The sequence below is a fragment of the Chaetodon auriga genome, chromosome 22 (assembly GCF_051107435.1).
Source record: "Chaetodon auriga isolate fChaAug3 chromosome 22, fChaAug3.hap1, whole genome shotgun sequence".
In the NCBI taxonomy this organism is placed as follows: Eukaryota; Metazoa; Chordata; class Actinopteri; order Chaetodontiformes; family Chaetodontidae; genus Chaetodon; species Chaetodon auriga.
The window spans coordinates 16,101,022-16,124,796 of NC_135095.1; the positions used below are offsets into that span (position 1 = coordinate 16,101,022).

Sequence of the window (23,775 nt, forward strand, 5' to 3'; positions counted from 1 at the left end):
GCTATTTCGGTCTCTCCACTTCTCAAACCTCTGCCCCCCTAAAAGCCTGACAAAAAGAAGAGTCTGACAAGCGAGATTGCTGGCTTTTACATCCCTGCCTCGTCCATTCCCCCAAACTATTACCCCTCGTCTGATAATCCAGTCCGATAAAAAGGAGATAGACCGGGACCGAAGCGGCGTCTCTGTTAGCTGTGATTACACAACAGTGTTATCCCTTCCTCCTGCTTTGGCCTTTTGTTGCAGGTGATGTGCTGATGAGCAGCTTCTCCCTACAGGCACGCTATCTCCACGGCTCACCCATACAGAGGGTGCAGACAGCCAGATAGGATCATCGCCTACCAGCAAGAGGTCCGAGCCAGAGGCAAGGCCGGGTTTTGGTTTTTCGTCTAGTGTGTTGTTTCACAGACTGTGTGGGTTTGAGACATGAATCAACAAGTGGTGTTAAGGGTTTGGAGTTTGCCAGATGAATCGACTTTTTGATTTTCAGTTTTTATTGTCTTCACCAGAAGAAGGACCTGTTGTGGTTAAGCATGTTTTTCGAGGCGAAGGCAGACGTTAGAGATGATTCTCTAACCTTAATCAAGTTCTTCTAGCAAGGGAATAATTTCCGTCGGGGGTGCGGGGGGACATTTGCAAGCCCACTGTTATTGGCTCAAATTGAATTTCTTTCTGAAGTTTGTCTGAGAATCGTTCTCTTACTGTCTTGCCGCAATAATCCTCTAATCCACGTGAGAGACGTTTTGCCTCTGACTTCAAACAGGCCACCCAACCTTATTGCTGAGGTTTGCTGGGGCTGCATGAGGCCTGAAAGGAACACCTGCAGACACTATTCAGGGCTGAAAAAGCTGCTGCACGATATGTTTCTCAGGTTAATAAAGCAATTTAATCAATATTTAAATTTATATTTAAGATTGTCCTAAAAAGACGCAAGAACTGAGCGTCAGTCATAAAATAAATATGTCTTTTGAGTGAAGACACAAATGCAACCATTATCCATCAAGCTTAAGTACGATTACAATACAGAGGTATACATGGCATTTCTAATGTTCTATTGTATTTGTACATTATGACTGAAAAACTCAATAAGTAATATTAGCATAATTTCGTATTTGCTCAATAGTTTTGTTTTGTTTTTTACTTAATTGCACCCCACATCCACTTATGAAACCAAATATTCTGTCGAAGTCACTTATAAGTAACGATTTAGATAGGGACCAGTAATCAATGTCACAATGTCTTGTAAAATTCAATCAATAAATTGATGAATTGGTTTGGCCAGAGCAGTGGTGTTGACAGACGTTGGGGGTGGGGTCTGCTCTGTGGGCTGGAATAATCTGCATTTTCTAATTATCAACAAATCCCATGAAAGGACCCAAACCGACAAAGTGCTCGTCCACCTGAGTACTTCATGATTTCCCTGCTTCCCGTCTGTGGCACTCAGCCCAAAGCCTATTGGTTCCCACTGAAGGTGATCTATAAAAACAGACACTGCCTCCAGCTGCAGAAACAGTGTAATGAAGGAACATCAGCCAGTGCAACAGCTGGACAACAACAATGGAGCTCTATGACGCAGTTATAAATTCTAAAGCCTGTTTAAAAGAATGAAAAAGGAGTAAATAATTGCAACTGTAATAAAATTTACATCGTATTTTTCACTTATTAAAATTTGTGAAATTCATTGTTTAAATGCTAATTAAATCAACTCACTCCAGACTCCATAGATACAGTCTCAATCAATAAACCAACCGTGACAGGACTTGTGTTGTTTTTCTGAGTGAAAAGATGTGTCCATCACAGCAGGTGCTGCACAACAGGTGTTACATAACACAACACCTATCCACTCTTATGTAACCGCCACGGTGCATCTTAGCTTTGCTTTTATTAATAACCATCCAGCAAATGTTGTGCTTCGTTATCTTTCATAAACTGGTGGAAAAAAAAAAATCTGACACAGAAGAAGAGGAAGAGGCTGAAGAAGAGTTCCTCAAAAGGAAGCTTCATTCATGGTTTTGTGTGTGGGTGCTGGTTTAAGAATAGGTCATACGTTGTTGAGTCAGTGAAGATAGACGATGGAGTGCAAGTGGCTTAAAACCACCATCTTTCAGCCCTGTTTGTTTGGGTGTCTGCGCTGTTGATTTCTGTCGACTGTACTTCAGGATTCTAATAAAGCTGCAGAGGTCTTGCGACTTGTCTGGCATTATGTGTCTCCAGCTATTCAAGGAAGGAGCATATCGAACAATTGTCTTATTCCGCTCTTGTTTAGGGACCGTCTGAACATGTCGCTTATCTGAAATGTTTACAATCTCACATCGTGATTGAAAAAAAACCTGTTTCAGTCTTCTTCTTCTCAGTTATTTACATTTTCCAGATTACAACATCAACGTTCAACTACGCCAATCAAATCTCACTCAACATAATGTGTGAGTCATCAAGAAAACAGTGCATTCAAATGATTTAAAGGGAAAAAAAGGGGGAATTAGCCTTGTGCTACTGTTTTGGCTGATGTGAGATTATCACGCCGCTCATCCTTGCACGCCATCAGCCCGTTCTCCAGAGGATAACGCTGAGAGTTTGTCGAGTTGGCTGACACGCGCTCGCCACATCCCTGCAATATCCACAACCTGCGCCTGCCGCCACCAGGAGAGATTAATGCTGCGGTTCGCTCTAAATTGGGTTTAATTATAGCTCTGCGAGAAGTGGGGAGAGTCTCTCCGGTCCAGCCCCGCATCTATCGAACATCCAGGTTACCATGACAACAGCTCAATCAAAGACAACACCACTGTGGATATCTTGTGGATATCTGCTCTGGAGTCATCTCTGGAAATGATGAGACATGGTGCTTTCCCATGAAGACGGGAAATACACAAGCATGTGTTTACAAAGAAGAAATACCTGCTAATATGTACTTTTTACTGATATACTAGTAATATTTGGAGAGCGCCGGGGGTGAAAGGAGGGAGGTGATTTGAAAATTGAATCATCACTGTGGAGGAGAGAAAAAAAAATCAAATGCCATGAATTATATAGCAACATGTTTAATTCCCATCTCCTGGTGGGAGCGAAAGGGATTATTGATTAGCTCATCTGAAAGAGAATACATTAGATGCAAAGCACACACTTCTGTCTGACTGTGGGAGGGAAGAGTATGGATGGCATAAAAATAATTTATATCCCCTGGCTTTTCTACCAGAGTTTGGAGCACTTTTGATTCATTTTGATGAAAAATGTATCGATGAAACAAGTTGAAGTGCATAAAATCCTTAAATGGATGTTAAAAGGATTTATTGGTATCAATATATCGTCATTTTTTATCTCTCTAATCTTTTTAATGTTATTTTCTGATGAATTTGTTTTGAGTAACTTCAAGTCTGCAGTCCTCTGAGTGGATGATGGAGGCAGCTCTTATGTGTATAAATACTAATGTTAACGGGAGTGCTGTCATGCTGACCCCAGACCTGCATACAATCAGCCTAATTCTGAACATCCAAAGTGAATATGCTGGTTTACATGTCGTGTCCATGACCTGTACCATGACCTGAAAATTGCCATGTTCTGAATAATAGTGGAATATTAATGTGCATGCAAGTCATAGTGAACACAATAGCCAACGTAAACTTCAGATAACCCTCGCTGGTACCATCCCTGCTGCATCACCTTGAATCAGAGACATACGACTGCAGACGGCACATTAATTATCATCATTACAGTGTCCTGAGGTCAAACTCGCTTCTTCAAACTGAACGTACAGTAAAAGGGAAAATTAGTCCAACTGAAAATCAAAAGACAATGCAAGGCTGCAATATTTCACGATGCATTCAGTGTGTCCTTGTAATGAACACACAAGCAATGAGAGAGAAAATGGAATAGAAATGTCATGATATAATATCAAAACTCTGCGTGTAGTGCTTGTGAACATGTATGTTATCCTTCAAGCATTCAGCAGATATACTGTATCTGCCTGGTCTGGACCTTAAAAGTCAGACCACCTGTTCGAGTGCCGCAGCCTCTCTACGATTTATCGCTTTCGGTTCGTCTTCAAGCTGACAGAATGAGATAAGATGGAGGACAGAGGGAGAACCCATCAGTGCCAAACTTCCTGTGCAGCTATTTAATAATTGAACATGAGAAAGTGAACGAGCATATTGTCAGATATAATCGGTGGTTTCCATCAGAACGACAGAGGCACGCAAGAGAAAACAGTCTTCTCTAAGTCATGCACTGAGAATTAAAGGGAAATGTAAACAATGCACATTTGACAGGATATTGCTCAAGCTTGTGTTGTGAAGAAATGAAGGATTCACTTTTGACAGTCTCTAACTGATGGCATGAAATATTCCATTAACTCCATTAAGCTAAGTTATACCCCAGCATCTCTTTGACCTAATTTCACCTAATTAGTGTTAGCTAAATCTGTAGCCTCCAGGAGATTTGTGTCCGTTTTGAAGGACAAACACATGATAAAATGCTAATTTCAAGGCAACCGACAGAAGTGCTTTCAGTTTGTTCTCTGTTTTCTGATCGATGCCATTCTGAATCAGAGATGTTGGCTTTACCAAGCGTTAGCTTCAAAATAGCTACATCAGGGGAGTTAGCTTTATCAAGCATTAGCTAGCTTTAAAATAGCTAACGGGAAACCTGGAGGGTTCACTTTATTGTTAGTTTTAAAATAGCTATTAATATAATAATAAACTTTATTTATTTAGCATCTTTGATACAGGAATTGCAGCTTATTTAAAGCGCTTTAACATAGGAATTAGCTTTATCAAATGGTAGCTTTACAATAGCTTTATCTGGAGAGTTAGCATGAAGTGTCAACTTTAAAATAGCTGTCGGGCCCAAAAGAGGGAAAACAGACGGAAGGCATTTCTGTGTTACGTTTGGTGTTTAGTTACCATTTGCTTCCACAGTTTTTTAAATATTTACCTCAGAGACAAAGCAGACATCATTTCCTGTGATTAATCACGTGAACTGCTTTCTCAACTGGTGCACACCTTTCATTAAAACTAAGGCTCCCAAAAGCGCCTTCATGAAAACTTGCAACTTCGAGGTCTTGTTCAGTAATGAGTATAATTGGAGCCATGCATCCAGACGGCCCTGGTGGCCCAGGCTCCGCTGTTAATGTGAATTAATTGTGACTGTAGTGAGCAGCTTCTGGTTAAGATAATGACTTCACCTGAGGGGTCCTGAGTGGCAGCCAGGCAGACGTAATTGTTCCGAACATCCCAGTGAGGCGCTCTCAGCGTGATCACTCACCGCTTACCGGAGTGTGTCTGTGGTGAGTGTGTGTGCACGCCAGTGTGAAACAGAGATGAAAAGAGGGAAAGACTGACTTATGAGTTCAGACTGGGCGTCATTATAGAATGGAGCACTATAAGGTTTAATTATAGCTTACAGCCCTGGTATAGCTGGCATCATGTGAAGTTTGTTATATTCTGTTTCATTACTTTATTTCTGCAGAGCACTGCCCATCGATTGAGTGAAAAGCTGTAAATGAGCCTGAGTTAGCAAAGAAACCTAATTTCTAAGATTATTATTATTGTTTCTGGGAATTTTGCCTTTATCTGACAATGGTCCAAAGGTCCCCATGCACATTATGTTTGTGTGGTATATGTCTCAGCTATTGCAAAGTCTGTATAAATATAGATATGTATTAAATCTGGGTGTTATTCCTGTGTCAAATGATCTTGCATCCTTGCAGCAAACAGCATGCAATAGGTATTACAGCCCTCATGCACCAACGGCAGAGGTCAAGACTCTGCAGCCATGCTAGTAGCTCTCTGGGGCTGTACAGTAGTGTTCTGAGCTAAAGGCTAACATCAGAATATTACCATGCTCACAATGACAATGCTAACATACTGACGTTTACCAGGTATAATGTTTACCATGTTCATATCCCTAGTTTAGCATATTAGCATGCTAATAAACTCATCTAGAGGGGAAAATTAATGTGTACGGTAAATTTCATGCTGCTAGCTAAACAACAAAAATACACATAACACACATCCCTGATACAAAACATGCAGCTGTAAAGGTAATTTCACTGAAACAGACTAAATTCATACATGTGGTCCTCAGAAGAAAAGATAAAAGACATAAACTGCATCATATACAAAGAAAAGTCTAAAAACATCACATGAAGTATTGTCATTCATCCAGGTCGTGGTACTTCTGAGCGCTTTACAAAGGCTTCTGGAGTCCAGCTGCCTTTGAAGAGCACTTAGAAGCACATGAAGCATAAACTATTTCTCCTGCTTTCTCCTGTATCATAGATGCACAGCTGCATAGGTGCACACTAGCAATGTCTTACGGTTAATAAATGATCAAATGAAACAGAAAAAGGAGTTTTATTTATTATTTTAGTTAAGTTAGTTAGTTATTTTAGTTAGTTTAATTGCTACCTGCGTTAGATGAGGGGTGTGCCACTAAGTGGGAGGACAAATCTGACAGTCTCTATAACGACCTGCTGTGACAAATGAGTCAGCAGATAGTAATGTTCAAGGCAACATGCAGCGAATATATCTCATTACTTACATAAAAATATACCATAATAATAATTTAAAAAAAAAACAATTCCGCAGTCACACGTGGAGCTGATAGGACTGCTGCAGAGGGAACGCGGCGATGAAAGATATCTGACCGTGTGGATGTGGGTGCAGACCTGGCAGTTAACCTTTAAATGGCCTAATTAAACCACAGAGCCATTAGGAAATCCATGATTAAATCAGACCTGCTCCATGAGGAGAATAAAAGATGTCTTTTTAACAGGTTAACCACAAATCAGACATTTTTCTTCAACGGGAGCCTCGTGAATGTATTCCATCCTCTTTCACAATATAATTGGTGAATGTGTGTGTTGATTCACTTACAGGATGTGTTGAACTTCACTGTGTGAAACCACAAACAGACACCATCCATTAGACACGTTACGTAACAACAGGGCACGGCACATAATAAATGTGCACTTAAAGTGTCTGTAATCACTATTTTTATAATAAGATGTATCAAATGACAATGTGAAAGGAGGTGCTGGAAAGTGTCTCTGTGTCTTCTTCATTTCAGTGCACTCTCTGCACTGTGTAAACACAAGAAAATAATCCCTGTTATGTTGCTGACGCATTCAAATCTGCCAAATGGCACTCACGGGCAACAAATCCCAGCTTCAGTGGCTTCGCTGTTGTGAGAATAATTAACACAAAGCAGTCTTTTTAGGAGGGCGCTACGGGGGCAGCCAGGGTGTCATTAAACTGTTAAGTGACAAATTGATCCAGCCTCGCACATCGCGCCTCTGTGACTGATGCTGGGAGGAAAGTCAAGCAAAAACTGAAAGCTGCTACAAACGAGCGCTCAGCCACGAGAGCCGAGTCGAAACACTTCCCCGGCGACTGAGAGAAAACACTGCGTAACCGAAGTGCTTCTTTGAGATTGTCTTTTCCACAATTAGTGTGCTTGACATTCACAGAGGACTGGCTCTCTCCCCCAAGTTGTGCTGATGCATTCAGATTTCTGATGATGTTCTCACTGTCTCCAAAATAATCAATTACGGCTGTAATTTCTCTGTTGTGCTTGCTGTGTTTTGTTTCAGGCAGCGGCGCAGCATGCTGGAAGCCACCCATGTTCCCGCTCATGAATGTTAATGATTAAATCATTTCTCACTTGCAGCCTCCCTTAATGTCAGCCAATGTAACAGACCATGTTCTTAAAGCATGTCTGTCGCCACAAGGCTCCTCGGCCGCCTGCTCTCACTGAAATATCACAGCAACATCATAACGCTGAAGATGATGAACAGCTTTCTTTTTTTTATGCTACTTTGTTAATGCTGAAAACCCTCCTGCGGATGTTATAATACGCGAAGCAAACAACACTGCTTCTCGTATTTGCTCGATGTAGAACTTGGAGAAATTCCACTGCTGTTTACCCTCTTGTGTAAGCACAAGAAGCTGAACATTTTGTACCCTCCGTCAGAGATATGAACACTTTCACACTGCCGTCTTGGTGGCCACTCCACTGACATTTACCATGGCATTTGACATTCTCAGACTGTGTCCTCCCGCAACCCAACAGAAGGAAACCGAACCAAAGTTTAGAAACAGAGATATAACCTTTTCTTCAACAGTTTTACTCACAAAATGTCTCTACTGGCAGCATCAATTTGTGAGAAATTGCTAAAGATTTGTTCTGTAGTCCTTAGCCTCACCACGTTTAAAGCACTATTGTCAAATGAAGTTTTATAACTAGGTTCAGGAACAAAGACCGCACCTTGAACACATCACACTTGCACACAAAGTTATTTAAGCTCACCTGATCCTTTCCCTTTGATGCAGTTTTTTGTGTTGTTTAAATACAGAAACCATTGGAGGCACTAACCAAAAACTTCCAAGCAGCTGAAGAGATGGTTCCCCCATCCAGATCTCGATTCCCCCCAGCTCCATCTGGTTTCTCCACCACTGCTTCAGAGGGCCACGTCCTATCAAATCCTGTTCAAGCTCTCTCTGTTTCAGAACTGTTCCTTCTGCTATTCTTTGGCTTTATATGCAGCTCAACACGCAATCATGTCTGACATTTCCACTCAATCATCTGACACCCTTATCTACCACCTCAAATACAGCAAAAAGACCCAACTGGCTGGCAGTTTGGTCTTCCTCAACTCGTCTACCTCTTTGGACGAGACATTCACCACAGATGTGGTTGATTAGCCACAGGTACAGACGGGGTCTTTTGGAAGGAACTGTTATGGTTTGGGGGTCTTGCTTAGGCTGTTTCCTGTTTTATTTTGAAGGTCATTCTCCTCATCTGTCATGTTTTGTTTTACTTCCTGTTTTTGCATGTTTTCCCTCATATTTTCTGTGTCACCTGTGTGTCATTAGTTAGTGGTAGTTTCCTTCAGTTAATCTGTATTTCTCCTGTGTTCTCTGGATCACTCCTCAGCCTGCTCCCACAGCTTTTGTTCCCGCCCGTTCAGCGTCATTAAAAGCTCACCTTTTGTTTCGTTAACCTGTTTAACTACAAAACATATCAGGAGCTCTCAGTTTGGTCCTTTATGTAAGAGGACTGGTTGCTCCTCGGTCATGCTTGTAGGTCATAAAATGAGACTAAACCTTATAATTTATCTTACATCGAGCTTGTTTTGAAGACACTGCAATGTCGACATGATTAGAATATAAATCAAACCTGATGGGATAACTGCACAGAAGCACAGTTGGTGCTCGAAATTTTTTCCTCTTTCTTTGTGTTTGGGAGAAAGGAACAGACAGGCAGTACAGACGGAGTGGGCATTGATTGCTTTTGTGTTTACAACTTAGCATTAACATAATCACACACTAACCTTTCATCATCTGGCGCTCCCTCCCTTCAGCTCTCTAATTCGTAACCTATAACTGCCATTTAAAATGCATTTTAAAGTGGAGTTGATTTTCTAGCAGTACTCAAATGTCCCAGCAGGCTCGGTCGCAGCACAAATGCTGTTTATTTCCCTCCACAATGCTACTCTGGACATTAACAGAGGACATTAACTCACAAAGACAATCTATACAGGAAGCTATTGTCTGGCAGATTCAAGTTCTTGATGTCAGAAGATTTGGGGTTGGGAATAAACCACCATGGGAGTTAAAACTCACAGAGATGCACCAACTGCAAAGGCTGACACAAAGCTTGGCATTGTTATGGATACTGAAGGTATTCGCGACGGCAAAATGCCACAAGAGGCTTGCAAGCAGATGTTTTAATTGTCCTTTTGTGTTCTAAAGAGCAGCGTCCTGTTAAATGATTACATTATGGTCCACGCGGCCCAGACTGCCAAACTCAAGGCTGTATGTGATCCGTATCAGTTGCATCATATTGAATTGAGTCTGCTTTGCTAAATCCAGTTCAGTGCAGCAGCTGATTATTTTGTCCTTCTGTCAGTTAATGCCAAATTCTGGAGGTCTGCCAAACACTCCTCATGCTTAAGACAGCATTCAGCACATTTCTCAAAAGTGTGACAATTAACTTTTAACATTAGCCTTAAAAATGCAAAATCAGGAGCTGTTTCAAATACAAGCACAAGATCTCTCCTGTATATGTGTGCTGTCGGTCCTGACTATCACATGGCTCTGTCTGGGTGTGAAAAGGGTTTGTCTCTCCACTTCATTTCCTTTGCTGACCTCTCTGCTTCAGGACAGGTGCCACAGGAACCGCAAAGTTTTCAATTAGCCTCAGCTGTATTTGTCACTCTTGCATTGCAGCTATTGTTGTTCTCTCTTTTGCCACAGCAATTTCCAGTTTCCCTTGGCTACAGTTTTGTGCCCCCTCCCCTGCTGGCACGGCATGTAAGGTAAATAATAGAAATACCCATTGAAAATAGGATGGATAAGGACTGTGCTCCTGCAGCAGAAGCTACAGTGTCGACTTTGTCGTGACAGTAACAAAGGATCCTTGAACTTGAACCTTTTGATTGTCTGGCTTCCTCACTATTTTACGAAAAGTGTTTTATGGCTTTGGTTGAGGATAAAGTCAATTTAATTGCAGTTTTCCACAGACATGCACATCTCTCATGGTGATACTGTTCTTTTGGGAAACCAAGTACACATTTTTACATTATAACTATGTGTTTGAAGTTATAACAGCCCTTATTTTCATAAGGTGAGAATAATTCAAAATCCAAGCCCATCCTTTATTAACTTTTATAGTTTAAACTGACAACAGTGTGCGCAACAGTCAAGGTTCAGCATTGATCACACACTGTGCTTATATATGTAAAATTAAAGAAATAATCATTAGATTAGATATGCAACTGTGAAAGATGAGGAGTACAAGCTGTGTGCAATCACACAATGTAAGTCTCAAGTGTGCCAAAAACCAATAATTACATCAAGGAAATGAATCAAATTTGATTTTACATGGATAAATCATGACATTCATTCTCAGACTGAATAACTGGTCATTTCGACATATCAGAGCGGTCCCTGACATGTAATTACACCAGCTTTGCAACCTGTTGATTCTGCGCTTTAAATAATTTAGACATAATGTTTGATTTACAGATCACCTGCTGCAAGCTCACAGCATAATTAATTGCTATATGTACACACACACACACACACACACACACACATATGTACATATATACCTACACACACTTTTTTTTTAAACCTCTAATGCAATATTCAATAATCTGTATTGTAGCTGTAATTGGCTGTTTGAGTACTTGGGTCTGATAATTGATCAAAGACAAAAATCAAGGGATTCTAATGCTTTTTTTTTTCTTCTTTTTTAACGCCTCTGTCCCTCCCATCATCTGCTCCTCAGGGTCACAGGGGACAAAGACCTGTTAGGAGTTAGGAGGCTGGAGTCTAAAAACCAGCATGCACTGGACGAAACGCGGCAACGCATACAGGTCGCCAGTACTCATTACTGGAAAAAGTAATCCCATTACTGTCACCAGCTGTCAGGGCTCACTAGCAAACTGATACGCATTGCTATTGGTCGTAGCGAGGGTTGGACTCCAGCACCCCGCCGCCTGTTATTCCAACGCAGCGAGCGCGTCTGGCCAGTCGTTCCTCGTTGCGCGCTGGATATGGATCAGGACGCAGCGTGCCTCCCTGCTGTCTCCCGCGGACAGGCTGCACTCTGCGGCGCATAAAAACGTGCCCAAATGAACCGCCGCCCTCCTGGCTCCTCCGGCGTGCAATGGCTTAACAGGAGAGACATGAGTGTCCGGACGGAGGACAGCATCACCTTGTGCCAAAGGGCTCTCCAAATCGTTACGGAACTTTGTCTCACGGGAAACGTAGACCGGGACAAATGTTCGGATATATTTCCTCTGGAGAGCAGCATACCAGGTAAAGGACACGCAGGTAAATGGAACAAAGTCATTATTTTATCTTTCCCCTGTTTCCTAAATTAATCACTTTCGTTTGTTCCCTCTGAAAGACAGAGATGGAGCAGTTGTAGAGTAGCGTTTGGAGAAAGTAAACATCAGCTGTCACTTGTTCAAACTTTATTACACCACTTAGCTGCATGGATTTTATCGCGGTGAACTGTGGTGAAACAGCTTCTCTACCTGTTACGCATCTTGCTGCAGCACAGCCCAGACTGATAGCAACAGGTGGGAACCAGACCGAGGCGGACATCTGACAGAAGACATGATTATTCTGCCTTTCTCTCGTCTTTCTTTCTATTTCTCACTTTGAAAGCTACATTTACAGGCTGCACTGAGCTTCTTTCAGTCAGTACAAACTTTGCATTTAAATGTCAGTAAGGACAGGAGATGTTAGGAGCAGATGGGACACAAATGATTTTTTTTTTTTTTCACTTCAGTCTCTGAACATGTGATTCTCTGTCGCTGTGGCTCCTTGACAAAGGTTTTATATGACTTGTGCATATGCTGCCCCCTCTTTCTTACAGCTTGCTTTCTCTCCTTTTTCTCTTTCTCCCTTGCATGTTTGTCTGTCATATTTTGTCCCTTGCTTGCTTCTTTCCTTTTTATGTGTCTCTGTCTTCCTCTGTGGGTCTCCATGATTACACGTAGACATCTCTATTAGTCTCCTTGCTGTGGTCGTGGGTTTCTGTGGCCTCGCCCTGTTGGTAGTCTCTCTCTTTGTCTTTTGGAAGCTGTGCTGGCCCATTTGGAGGAGCAAGACTCTGTCAGCCCACGTTGAAAATGGCCTCCACGTGGGTTTCCCCGAGGCGCCTCCGCCCAACTCCCCGCCCATCACCGAGTGCAAGGCAGCGGAGGTGGAGAAGAAGTACCCGCTGGAAGCGAAGGTGAATGGACGGAGCTCTGTCAAGCTCCTGGAGGCGGCCATGAAGATCAGCCAGACGTCTCCGGACATCCCCGCCGAGGTGCAAACAGCGCTGAGGGAAAAGCTCAGCCAGCAGGCTAAAATCCAGAGGCAGACCACTGAGCCAACCTCCTCCTCCAGGTACCCCACATGAACCCACTGCAGTCCCTCCCTGTCTGCCCTGTGCTGAGGACATCATCCTGATGACAAGCTATTTATACACATGTATCTGGTGCTTACAATTACAACACAATGGCAGCAATTTTGAACCCACTTTCATTTGTTTCCCCCCACCCATGCTACAGGAGGGAACACACAAAACCGACGCCCACACAATGCAGAAGCTGTCCTGACAGTTCGTGACAGAATAGCCACTGCCCTTGAGGTGCTTTGGCACGTGTCATGTAGAGCGTCAGGGACTGGCTGGTGACCTTGAAACGCTGTATTGTGTGTCTCCTGCACTGTCTGAACAGAAAAAAAAAAAAAATCACCTCCTGCAGGCTCATCAGCCAGGGCTGCCGTATATCTCCATGCTCCAGTTCAAACCCTATAATCTATAGTTCATGCCAGTCAAGCTGCTATGGTAACAGCGGGAAGCAACCCCAGTAATTAAACAACCAGCTCTTGGTCCTCTTTGTTTTCCAGCACTGTGTTTAAACTACAACGTCCATAATTAGCAGTGCTGTGGGGTTGGAGCTGTCATGGTGGAAGGCTGGTTTCTGGTGGGACGCACCAGGCAGCTGCGCTCAGTTTCTCAGAGGAAGTCGTAAATGGCGACTGCTTTGGTTCGTCATTAAGCTCGTTAATTAAATTATAAGGAGACCAAGATCTTCATGACTTAAACGCCCACCAGGGATGCAGAAAGGCCAGGTTAAAGATTACAACGCCTACTGTGTCCATCCCTCCACCTACTCTGCTGGCAGTGATTGCTGATGTTCATTGATTATTTCCTTTTTGAAAGACAAAATGGCAAAAACACCTACAGCATGCAGCAAACTCGTAATAATTAATGATTTGATTCATCGTTTGATGTATAAAATGTCAAAAAGTGAAGAAAATACACACAACATCTTCAAATTGCTTTTTCGGCATTCACCTCTAATTGTTCCAAATTGTTTTTGGGGCACCAATAAGTCACAGCATGATTCAATCTGTCTACATAATCCATAAAACAAACTATTTCACACAAGGAGTCTCTGATGAGCTTGTACTCTCATCAACCCTCATTTTCTTAAATATCAGTTTTTGGCATGAAGTCGTACTCATATTACCTCCAACTTCTTGGATCATGTTCGCGATGACATTAGAGAAAGCTGCAATAAAAAGCAATAAAATTAGAGTTTTATCTCTGGTGTTAGTAATGGATTTGGTGTAATCCTCCCTGGATTGGGTTTATATGTTTTGGTTTAAAGAGGCTTAAATGTCAACAACACAACTGCAAGAGAAGAGGTGTGATGGCACATGTGTTTTGGTTGTGTTTCAGGTGATTTTTCCGTCCTCTCACAGTTTGTACTGGCTCTTGGACAACACGCAGCCGTCTGTGCTGTTTACAATACTTGAATGGAGTATTCAATTTTCAGCTGTGCTTCCTGTGCCATATCATTTGTGCCACGGCTGTCAGATCGCTGTGATTGTCTTACTGTCAGAAAGGAGGAGGTCCAGTTGCTAGGTGACGAGATTGGCGAGTCAAACACGGCCATGGTTTTTCTCGAAAGACGTCAACTTCACAGAATTTTGCAGCATTCAGGTAATTTGTACAAGAGCTCAAACCTGAATGCTGGAGATGTGTTTTTATTTTCCAAACCCATGGTCAGTGCAGCAGAGACAAAATTGAGTTGCGATTTTATGGTCTGGCACTACTTTCAGGTAAAACCAGCTGTGTTCAGCAAAATAGAGCAGTATGCCGAGTGTTCTTTGGTGTCAGTGTCCTCAGGCCGCCTACAAAATCAAGGTCTCAACATACTGCATGTACACCATTACTGTTATTGTCTTATGATTGATCCATATTGAGAACTACAGCTGCTGTAGGACTCGGCTGCAGTATATCAGTTCAAAATTAGGATTTTTGTGCTTCTTTCTTGAAGGCTAAAGACCAACCAAAGACCATTTTTTGATCTATTCTAACAGACTGTAATATGTCAAAACACGTTCCATGAGTGCCACATTATTATGCATCATGCTTTTTAGATAAAGTTCTCTCCTGACAAACCATTAGCGCCTATCATAACAAAGCCACTCATGCATAACACTGACACTTGAGACATTTACCCGATGCCCTTTACCCTTTTCAACAGGCACAATTCATTCCGGCGCCACCTGCCTCGTCAGATGAATGTCACCAGCGTTGACTTCAGCATGGACGCAGTGCCTCTCCGCCAGTCTTCTACAGCGAGCATTGGAAGAATAAAACCCGAACTCTACAAGCAGAAATCTGTGGACTCAGAGGACGAGGCCAAAGAGCCCGTAGAGACTTGCGGAAAGCTCAGCTTCTCACTGCGTTACGACTACGAGGAGCAAGCTTTGGTGGTGAGAATCCTCAAGGCTTTGGACCTGCCTGCCAAAGATTTCACAGGCACCTCTGACCCATACGTGAAGATCTACCTGCTACCAGAAAGGAAGAAGAAGTTCCAGACACGCGTCCACCGCAAAAATCTGAACCCCATGTTCGACGAGACCTTCTGTTTCCCCGTGGTATATGATGAGCTTTGCAACCGCAAGCTGCACTTCAGTGTCTACGACTTTGACCGCTTCACCAGCCACGATATGATTGGCGAGGTGTTGGTGGACAACCTCTTTGAACTCTCTGATCTTTCCAGGGAGGCTGTAGTGTGGAAGGATATTCATGCAGCGACTACGGTGAGTTGGTGTTCACACTAATACACTGCCAACTGGGAACTTATACTGTTTTCAGAAAGGTCTAAGCATTAAGTATTGCACTGAATCACCTCTGAGAGCCTGAATTCATCAACGACGTCCCACAAAAGTGGCAGGTGGAACGCATTGCATAATTCAAATGCTTTGGGAAATGCGTTGAATCAGCCAAACGCCCACACACACACTTTTCAGAAACTGCTGGCTATTCTGCGGATGCAAATATAGGCACAGAATAAAGCAACCTGATCAGATAGACATATTAACTCTTTTTTCTTGTCAGCAACAATATGTTCTCAAACTTTAAAGTCTTTACACAAACAGGCTGTGATAGCATACTGTGGAGAGCATGTCCTCATATGAACTCTCTCTAAGAAAAGATGTGGTAATTTAGCCCTGAATGAATTCACTCCTACGTTAACACTTACCACAGTTTACTGAAGAGCTTTATTTATGAATGTTTTCATTGTGATATGCACTGGGCCATTCTTGTCAGGGTCACTTAAACTTCTGTTGGCTGCATTAATAGCAAGAGAAGAACTATATGTTCAGAATTAAATATGAGACCGACAATTTCCCCATTTCCTCAATAAGCTTGATGCTCTTTATTTGCTTGTTTTATACCAGGCTTGTTTCTTAGAAGCACTCAGAGTTAAGATAGTTAAAGTTTCTTAATGGCTACATTTTAGAAAGGATAGCACATTATCAGAAAGGAAAGTCCACCTTTTGGGGTTTCATGGCCACCAACCACAGCCTTCTATACTCAGTACATGCAATGTGAAGAGGAGTAACAAGCTAGAGTTTAGGCTACAGCACAGAGAATGTAGATAATGTTGACATGGATAAGAAAGGTGAACTTTTTGGGTCACTTTTGGTTTAAAACATTTCCAGGCATCCAGAAAAACTAAAGATATATTCATTCTTAGTGCGAGAGCATTTAAATGTCTTGTAAATCGAGAGTTAAATATGCCTTTTTTTCCCTTTTTAAGTACGTAAATTAGTTAACACAGTATCCCTTAAGCCATTCCCTATCCTTGCTTGTGTAGTATGACGATTGTATTTAGCTCCTCTAACTACAGGCCATGGATTGACCTGAAAACTCCTCTGCCAGTGCACCTCAGGGCAGCTTCAGATTGTGGATTTATACTTCAGATCAAGGTGTTGGGTGTATCATCCTACAAGTGTGTATGTGTGTCTAAAAGAGTTTGTAAAGGCATATGGAGCATTTTCCACTGCTGAGCAGACTGGAAAATTATCTTTCTTTTCAGTGATGCATTTGAGTCACAATTCTATCGCATATTGCTCAGTTGATAAGAAAATTAGCCAATGCAGCATTGCTTTCAGATGCTTTGAAGGTTTCGGGTTCAATAGAGTTGATTTCTCAATTAATACCTGAATGTTTATCCAATGGTAGGATATATCATGTGTCATTTTGATGTCTGAACATAATTTCTTCTTTGCCCTCAACATCCAAAGCTAACATGAAGTTCTCTACAGTACTAGAATAGCTAATTAAAACACTGAGCTGATGATAGTGATTAAAGTCAGAGTCAGAGGATCACCAAATTTATTCCAATTCATTTTGGGTAGAATATGAATATCTGAACCAAATTTCAAGGCAATCCATCCATGAGTTGCGATATTTCATTAAAAACTAAAAATGACAGCCTCATGGTGGAGCTGCAGCAAAGTCAGGGCATTATCAAAATGAGCAGGATTCATCCTCTGGTGACCATGCATGTCTGCACAAAATCTCATGTCAAACCACCTAAAAGTTGAAGTACCAGCTGACAAAATACAACCCCCTGCATTTACTGGCCTGTTTACTCGTTTGCTTTGGTGTTCTGATTCACAGAATGTGGTCAAAGTATTTAAAAAGGACATTCTGTTGTCTTTCTTTCGTGTCCTTCAGGAGAGTGTTGACCTGGGAGAGATCATGTACTCGCTGTGCTACCTTCCCACAGCAGGGAGAATGACCCTAACAGTCATCAAATGCAGAAACCTCAAAGCCATGGACATCACAGGCTCTTCAGGTAACCCGACAGCAAATAAGATGTGGCTCACATCAAACGCACAAACTGAGCCATAAATCAAACTTAGCTGAGGGGAGACGGCAGGTGGCTATTAAGGATGGAAATGGGGAGGACACATAGAGAAGCCAGGGAGAACAAATTATTGAAAGGCTTACCTCTGTCAGAATAGGGAAATACATGTCTGAGCAGTGCGTTTAACTGGAATTTCAACACATGTACAAATGAACCAACTGTAAAATGTGTGCGAACATGTCTCCCAGACCCTTACGTGAAGGTTTACCTGATATGCGATGGACGGAGGCTAAAGAAGCGGAAAACAACCATCAAGAAAAGCACACTTAATCCAGCGTACAACGAGGCCATCATCTTTGACATTCCCCCGGAGAACGTGGAACAAGTCAGTCTGTCCATCATGGTGATGGATTACGATCGGTGAGTTAAAAGCAATCACTGTGCTGTCTTCCTCTTAGTACGTCAGTGTGTACAGTACACACTGACAGCACAATTCAGTTCAATTGAGGAGAAAATTTAGGGCTCTCAAACACAGAAACTGATCATCAAAAGCATTTAGGTGTGCGATTGTGTTCAGCTGGTTCAGACCTGACCTTGATGAACTCGATGTAATCTAAGACTGATGAAATACGCATTTACTTTCCAGGACTACCAGAGGCTTTACGACGCGCATCCAAATGAGTGATGATGTGTGTTTTGCTAACAGGGTTGGACACAATGAGGTGATTGGTGTGTGTCGCACCGGGCCAGATGCTGAAGGTCTTGGACGAGATCACTGGAATGAAATGTTGGCTTACCCACGGAAGCCCATCACACACTGGCACGCTCTGGGAGAGGTACAGTTTCATATTTACAGAGCTTTCTAGAGGCTTCTGAACGTGACATTGATCCCAACTCCGTCTAGTTGAGGCTCTTCCATCATTTCATTTGGTTTTCTTATTTAATATTACGAAACACTTCAAAATGTGATGCAAGAACACATTATCAATGTAAATAGTAAAAATGCCATTTGCTGTGCTAATGTATTATTACTATTGAAAGCAGAATATGAACAGTCCTCCTACACGAGCAGCAGAAACAACAGGTTTTGATACACAGGGACATACAGTCTGAGTTATAACATCCAACCTACTCCTTCTAAAAAGGTATTTTCCTGTGAAAATCCCCAAAAACCACTCCAAAAAATGAGCTTGAAGGGATAATTTGAGGTTTGCGTTACATGCAGAGATAGCAAATGTGTCTTACGGGGGAAACAGCGAGCCTACGTTGGTCAAAGGTGCTTTCCAACAACTCCAATGCTGTCTTACTGACGTGTTGCATGTGTGTCCTTTACTCATGTAGAATTTGAGATCAACAGCAGCATGAATAAGTGCCTAAACGCAGCATCTCAGACATCATGTCCTCATAGAGAAGCTGCCATCTTTGCAAACAAAACCCAGCTGGCATACTTAAGCTCTGGTGTGTAGTTTGCTTGTTAAAAGATACCATGTGTAAATACTGTAAGACAGATTCACAGTTGCTGGAAGGCGTAATTTTTATTGACAGAGGCTAAATGTAATTTCACATTTTACATGTTATCAATGTTTCTTCCTCTTTTGCCACACCCACTCTTCATCTGACGAATAGGAAAATGCAGGTGATTACCCATTTTCAGTGGTAAAACTACTTCATATGCTTTGGTAAAAACTGTAATCATAGGCAAAAACCGTGTCCTCTGTAGCTCCTGTCAAAACATTGTTCTGCACCATTGCGTAAGGAGATGAGAATACAGTCAACTTGGATTTGTTCATTGTTCGTGTGTGTATTCTTGGGGATACTTTGCGCTGTGAAATATGTAAATACACACAATATGTACAACAGTAGCATTATGAATAACACACATGCTCACAAGCTCAATAGGGTAATGTGTGAGGTTTAAAATGGAATCTTTTGTGAAAGTGCATGTTTGAAACCTACAGAGTAGGCCAAAAAAAGAGAGGATGTTGTTGTAGGAGTGCCTAACAATGTTTTGATAGCTTCATGAGTTTGTGAAGGTGAATGCAGCCTTGTCCTACCTTTATTCTCCCTTCACTGGCGTTTTTTGTGTGCACAAGACTGCACACAAAATGTAAGACCCCATATTATATTGTGGCATACAAATCATATGCTGTTACCGAGTTAAAATTGTCTTTGTGCACTGTCAATGTTCAATTATGCAAATCCACTGATATTATATCTTGTCACTGTTGATGTCGGAGCTGTTGCATATGCCAGTATCGGAATCAGAATCGGCTTTATTGGCCAAGTACAAAGAATGTGACTCTCAGTGTACTTAGACAAGAACAGATATACAACTAAGAACAAGCAAAGGCAAACAAAGGCTGTACAAATAAATGGAAAATAGCTAGAGAGCAAAGAATGGCCCCGACTGTAATGTACACAAGCATATGAAAAGTATGGGTGTACATATAGTACATAAAAGTATAAAAGTATATACAAGTCAAGTGAGTTGTAAGCAAACAGTATGAGGACAAAGTGCATTGATAAGCTCCTAAATCAACTTCACACATCACTGTGTAAGTTTAAAGCTGCCTCCGTCCCCTGTGTCATGATCTGACCCAGCTGGGCCAACACTACTCTTTTGCCTATGATCACAGTACATCCTGAGGACTAGAGTCATAACTTGCTTTGTCACCACAAAAGGACGGCAAAGCCTGTGTAATGTGTCGTGTTTTGTGATATTTTACCTTGCAGTGGCCTGGAAGAGCAGCAAGCTTTGAGAGTCAAGGTTCGTGTCCTTCGCCCAAACCTCCGCAGACACCTTGACGATCACAGGTAGAGTGATGGCACCACCTCTGTAAGAAACCAGATGTGTGTACAGAGTTACTGGGAAGTCGTGTTGCCTATCAGTCTCTTGTGAGCATGCTGTATGAAAATCCATTCCACCCCTCTTCTTATATGTTTATACAGGTTGTATTGAAATTGTTTTTGTTCGTTCATTTGGACTCCAGTTCTTCAAGTGCTCTACAGAGCTGGCTATGCACAGCATTCACCGTCATTCAGTACAAGCTTGTTTTCCATAAGTCTGCTTTGAAATCCTCAGAAAGGCTTTATTTGCCAGACATTTACACAGACCACATGAATGGTAGGCCTTGCTGCAAGAGTTCATCAGTGATTCACTCGCAGCTGGATCAACGTTTTCAATATAACATTTTTTCTGGCCCAAGAGCTCTTTAGTGAGTAAGCATTTTACTTTGAAGTGGCACAAAGCTAAAGGGCTATGCCGCTCAGTGCCATGAAAACATTTGCTCGATAAAAAAACGGTCAATAAATCCACGTTTTGGCTGGAGAATGCAGGTAATTGAGCGTCTACAAGGGCTGGGCAAACCACTCTTAAAATTCATCAGTCACAGCTGTCACAGATGTGTTAACCGGCCATTAAGCAGCCATTGCGTCAGAACAGCCAACAGGACTCTCAGATCTGGTGAAACTGTAGCAGATACATGTAGCAAACATATGCAGAGAGATGAAAACAAGTGAAGTCAAAGTGTGTTTGAAATGACTTTACCAGGCTGAAATGTGAACATAATTGCAAATTGAACGAGCAGCATATAGAAATTTGTTACTCATCCTCTTATGACTCTTATATCTGTATTGAATATAATTAAATTGTTATTTACACTGCAAATGTCCCTCATGTGAGTGAAACAATGCTAATGAACAATGGTACGCTGGTTAAACAGTGTGTTTATCTGCTCCAACTTGAGCTCCAAACATTAGCATCTCCAACTAACTAGCTTACATTCTACAGTAGCAACCGAACCTAGCTTTGCATGCAGGGCCAGGAGCATTTTATACTGCTTTATTTAGCTGATAAATAAAGATGCCCCATTGACAAGCGACTGTGCAGTATTCCCCACCATGTGGAAGTCGCAGTCCTGGATGTTACTATATGAGAGTTTAAGCTCTAACCTGTTTACGCTTCACCAACCCAGCCCTGAGAAGGCTGCTTACTTTTTGCCCCAGGACATGCTTCTTTAGCCCCAGTCTTTAAGTACAATATTTATGAAGCCATCAGGTTCTCAGGCTGAAACAAGTTTGCTTATCCCATTGAAAAGTCAAGTGGAGACGACATTTTCATCCAACCCCTGGAGCTAACATTAGCGTAATAAGTTAGCTTGCAACAGGTGATAAATTCTGCTAGCGACGGTCGTGTTAGCCGACAAAACTGAAGGTCACCTGCTACAAAGGAGCTGGAAATAAAGATCCTCTTGTTTTGAAAATGACTTGTTTTTAGGGCTGAAGGATATGCAAAAAAACAAATTGATTAATTATCACAATTAAATTTTGAGTTATTTTAGAGGCTGTACGAAACAAGCACGTTCGGTTATTTCTGGAAAATATAACTTGAAGGCTGGAGTATCTCTGTGGCACCACAACGATTCATTTAATGGTACGTTGTGAAACTTTTTACCTTTAGCAAAAAATTGCAGCTCATGGGATTTGGATATTTTCTTGGCCATATTGTGACTCCTGTAATATTTCAGTTAAGTGTTCAGCCATTACTGTCACTGTAAACTGCAATGTTGACAAATGCTCAACAGGCCAAACGACACAAAAACAGAGTGATAGTGACAGTAATCGAATCTCAATTTAACCAAACTTTACTGTACAACTTTTCCTCACCACTTACAAATTCAGGGAGTTAGAATCCATTAAAGAAGTCACACACACACACATCCAAACACTTGCAAATGTATTGTTTTACTTTAAGCCATATGAAATTAAGTTCAATGCATCGAACACACGTCATCACTCACGTCACTCGACAGCTTCTTATATGTGAGTAATAAGAAACTAATAAGAAACCAACATAGCAAATAGAAAAAGGCTATGAACTGTTAACTTACTTGCACATGCATATAATGATGCTTTTTTCTTCCCCTGTGCTGCCCTTAATGTTAAAAAGGAATATTTTTACCTGTAGCATGCCTCTCATCTCTTTAAAAAGACACCCATTGAGAGAAAACGTAAGAAAAGATCATGGTAGAGTATTTCAAATCTTCAAATCAAAACTTTGTGTTTACATTTGTACATATACTTGTCAATGGCACTGTTTGTATATACTCAAAAGTGGAATTTAAGAAGTTGTCGTAAACTTATGGAAATCGAGACATCACAATGTACTTCTATCGTTTAGTGATAATTTGAACAGCTCGGACTTGTCATTGAGTGAAATTTATACACGTTCTGTAATAGTCGTGAACAATTAGTCCAACTGGAGACCAAGTGAAGCCAACTCTACCTTATCAAGTTATTACATGTTTAGGACTTTAGAGCTTTGAGCTGTAAATATTTGCATATTGGCTGAATCCATTCACTGTAAATAAAGATGGACGACAGTGATGGCTCCTCTAAAGTGAAGCCAAAACAGCCTGGTGGCGGGATGCAGGATAGGTGATAAATCCGCTGAACTCTGGTTTGAATTTGTTATTTGATGCTATAAAAATGGGGTGTTGCATCGTATGTGGCAGCTGGTGTGTCGGGTGGAGGTAGGGGCGGGACCTCATTACTGTGGTTACACGCCTCAATCACTACTGCGCAGACTCGGACTCCAAAAGACGCCACCGCCGTCCGTATCCGGGATATTTTGGCTTCAATCTCGTACGACGCGTCGTCCATCTTTACACACGGTCTATGGTTGAATCTATATTGAGCAAGAACAACTGCAGTTGCTGTCATGATGTGTACAGTTTGTGATAACTTTTGTAACAATTTAAAGTAAACATTTGGAATATGATTTATTGTATCTGTTTCATATGTATTTTAACAAGATAAATAAAAAATGAAGAGCCACAGCACGTCTCTCTTTGTCTGGGAAGGTAGAATTAATATATTGTTTCTGACAGCATTAATTAACAGCACACAGCCTCGCTAAGCTCTTATTCTGGTAATATAAAACCAAAGTTTTACCACTTGTCACTGCTGGCATTTGTTCCTTTAGCTGCTCTAACTTAACAAGTTTTCTTTTTAAATTTCAATACAACTTTGAGCTCTCCATTTGTTTTTAGTTTTTTTTTTTTAAATAGCAAACACTTCAGTGATGATTGGATCTTCTAGCG

The 23,775-nt window shown here is 41.6% G+C and overlaps 1 protein-coding gene across 2 annotated transcripts; it reads left to right on the forward strand.

Moving 5' to 3' along the window:
- Positions 1 to 11,593: 11,593 nt before the first annotated feature.
- On the forward strand, positions 11,594 to 23,499 carry syt10 (synaptotagmin X). 2 transcript variants are annotated; one of them, XM_076722917.1, is made up of 7 exons: positions 11,594 to 11,831; positions 12,506 to 12,899; positions 15,053 to 15,614; positions 17,542 to 17,662; positions 17,923 to 18,094; positions 18,381 to 18,510; positions 20,408 to 23,499. In XM_076722917.1, the coding sequence occupies exons 1-7, from the start codon at positions 11,630 to 11,632 to the stop codon at positions 20,477 to 20,479; spliced, it is 1,653 nt and encodes a 550-aa protein (XP_076579032.1). In that variant the 5' UTR covers positions 11,594 to 11,629; the 3' UTR covers positions 20,480 to 23,499. The 2 variants fall into 2 exon arrangements, with proteins under 2 accessions (XP_076579032.1, XP_076579033.1); XM_076722918.1 differs by having other exon boundaries at positions 11,594 to 11,816.
- The last annotated feature ends 276 nt before the right edge of the window (positions 23,500 to 23,775 follow it).

What these genes read in the sequence shown, in the direction of transcription:
- syt10 (XM_076722917.1), top strand. Translation starts at nt 11,630, where the DNA reads ATGAACCGCCGCCCTCCTGGCTCCTCCGGCGTGCAATGGCTTAACAGG. An exon ending in GAGCCAACCTCCTCCTCCAG is followed by an intron (nt 12,900 to 15,052) that starts GTACCCCACATG and finishes CCTTTTCAACAG; the next exon opens with GCACAATTCATTCCGGCGCC. An exon ending in ATATTCATGCAGCGACTACG is followed by an intron (nt 15,615 to 17,541) that starts GTGAGTTGGTGT and finishes CGTGTCCTTCAG; the next exon opens with GAGAGTGTTGACCTGGGAGA.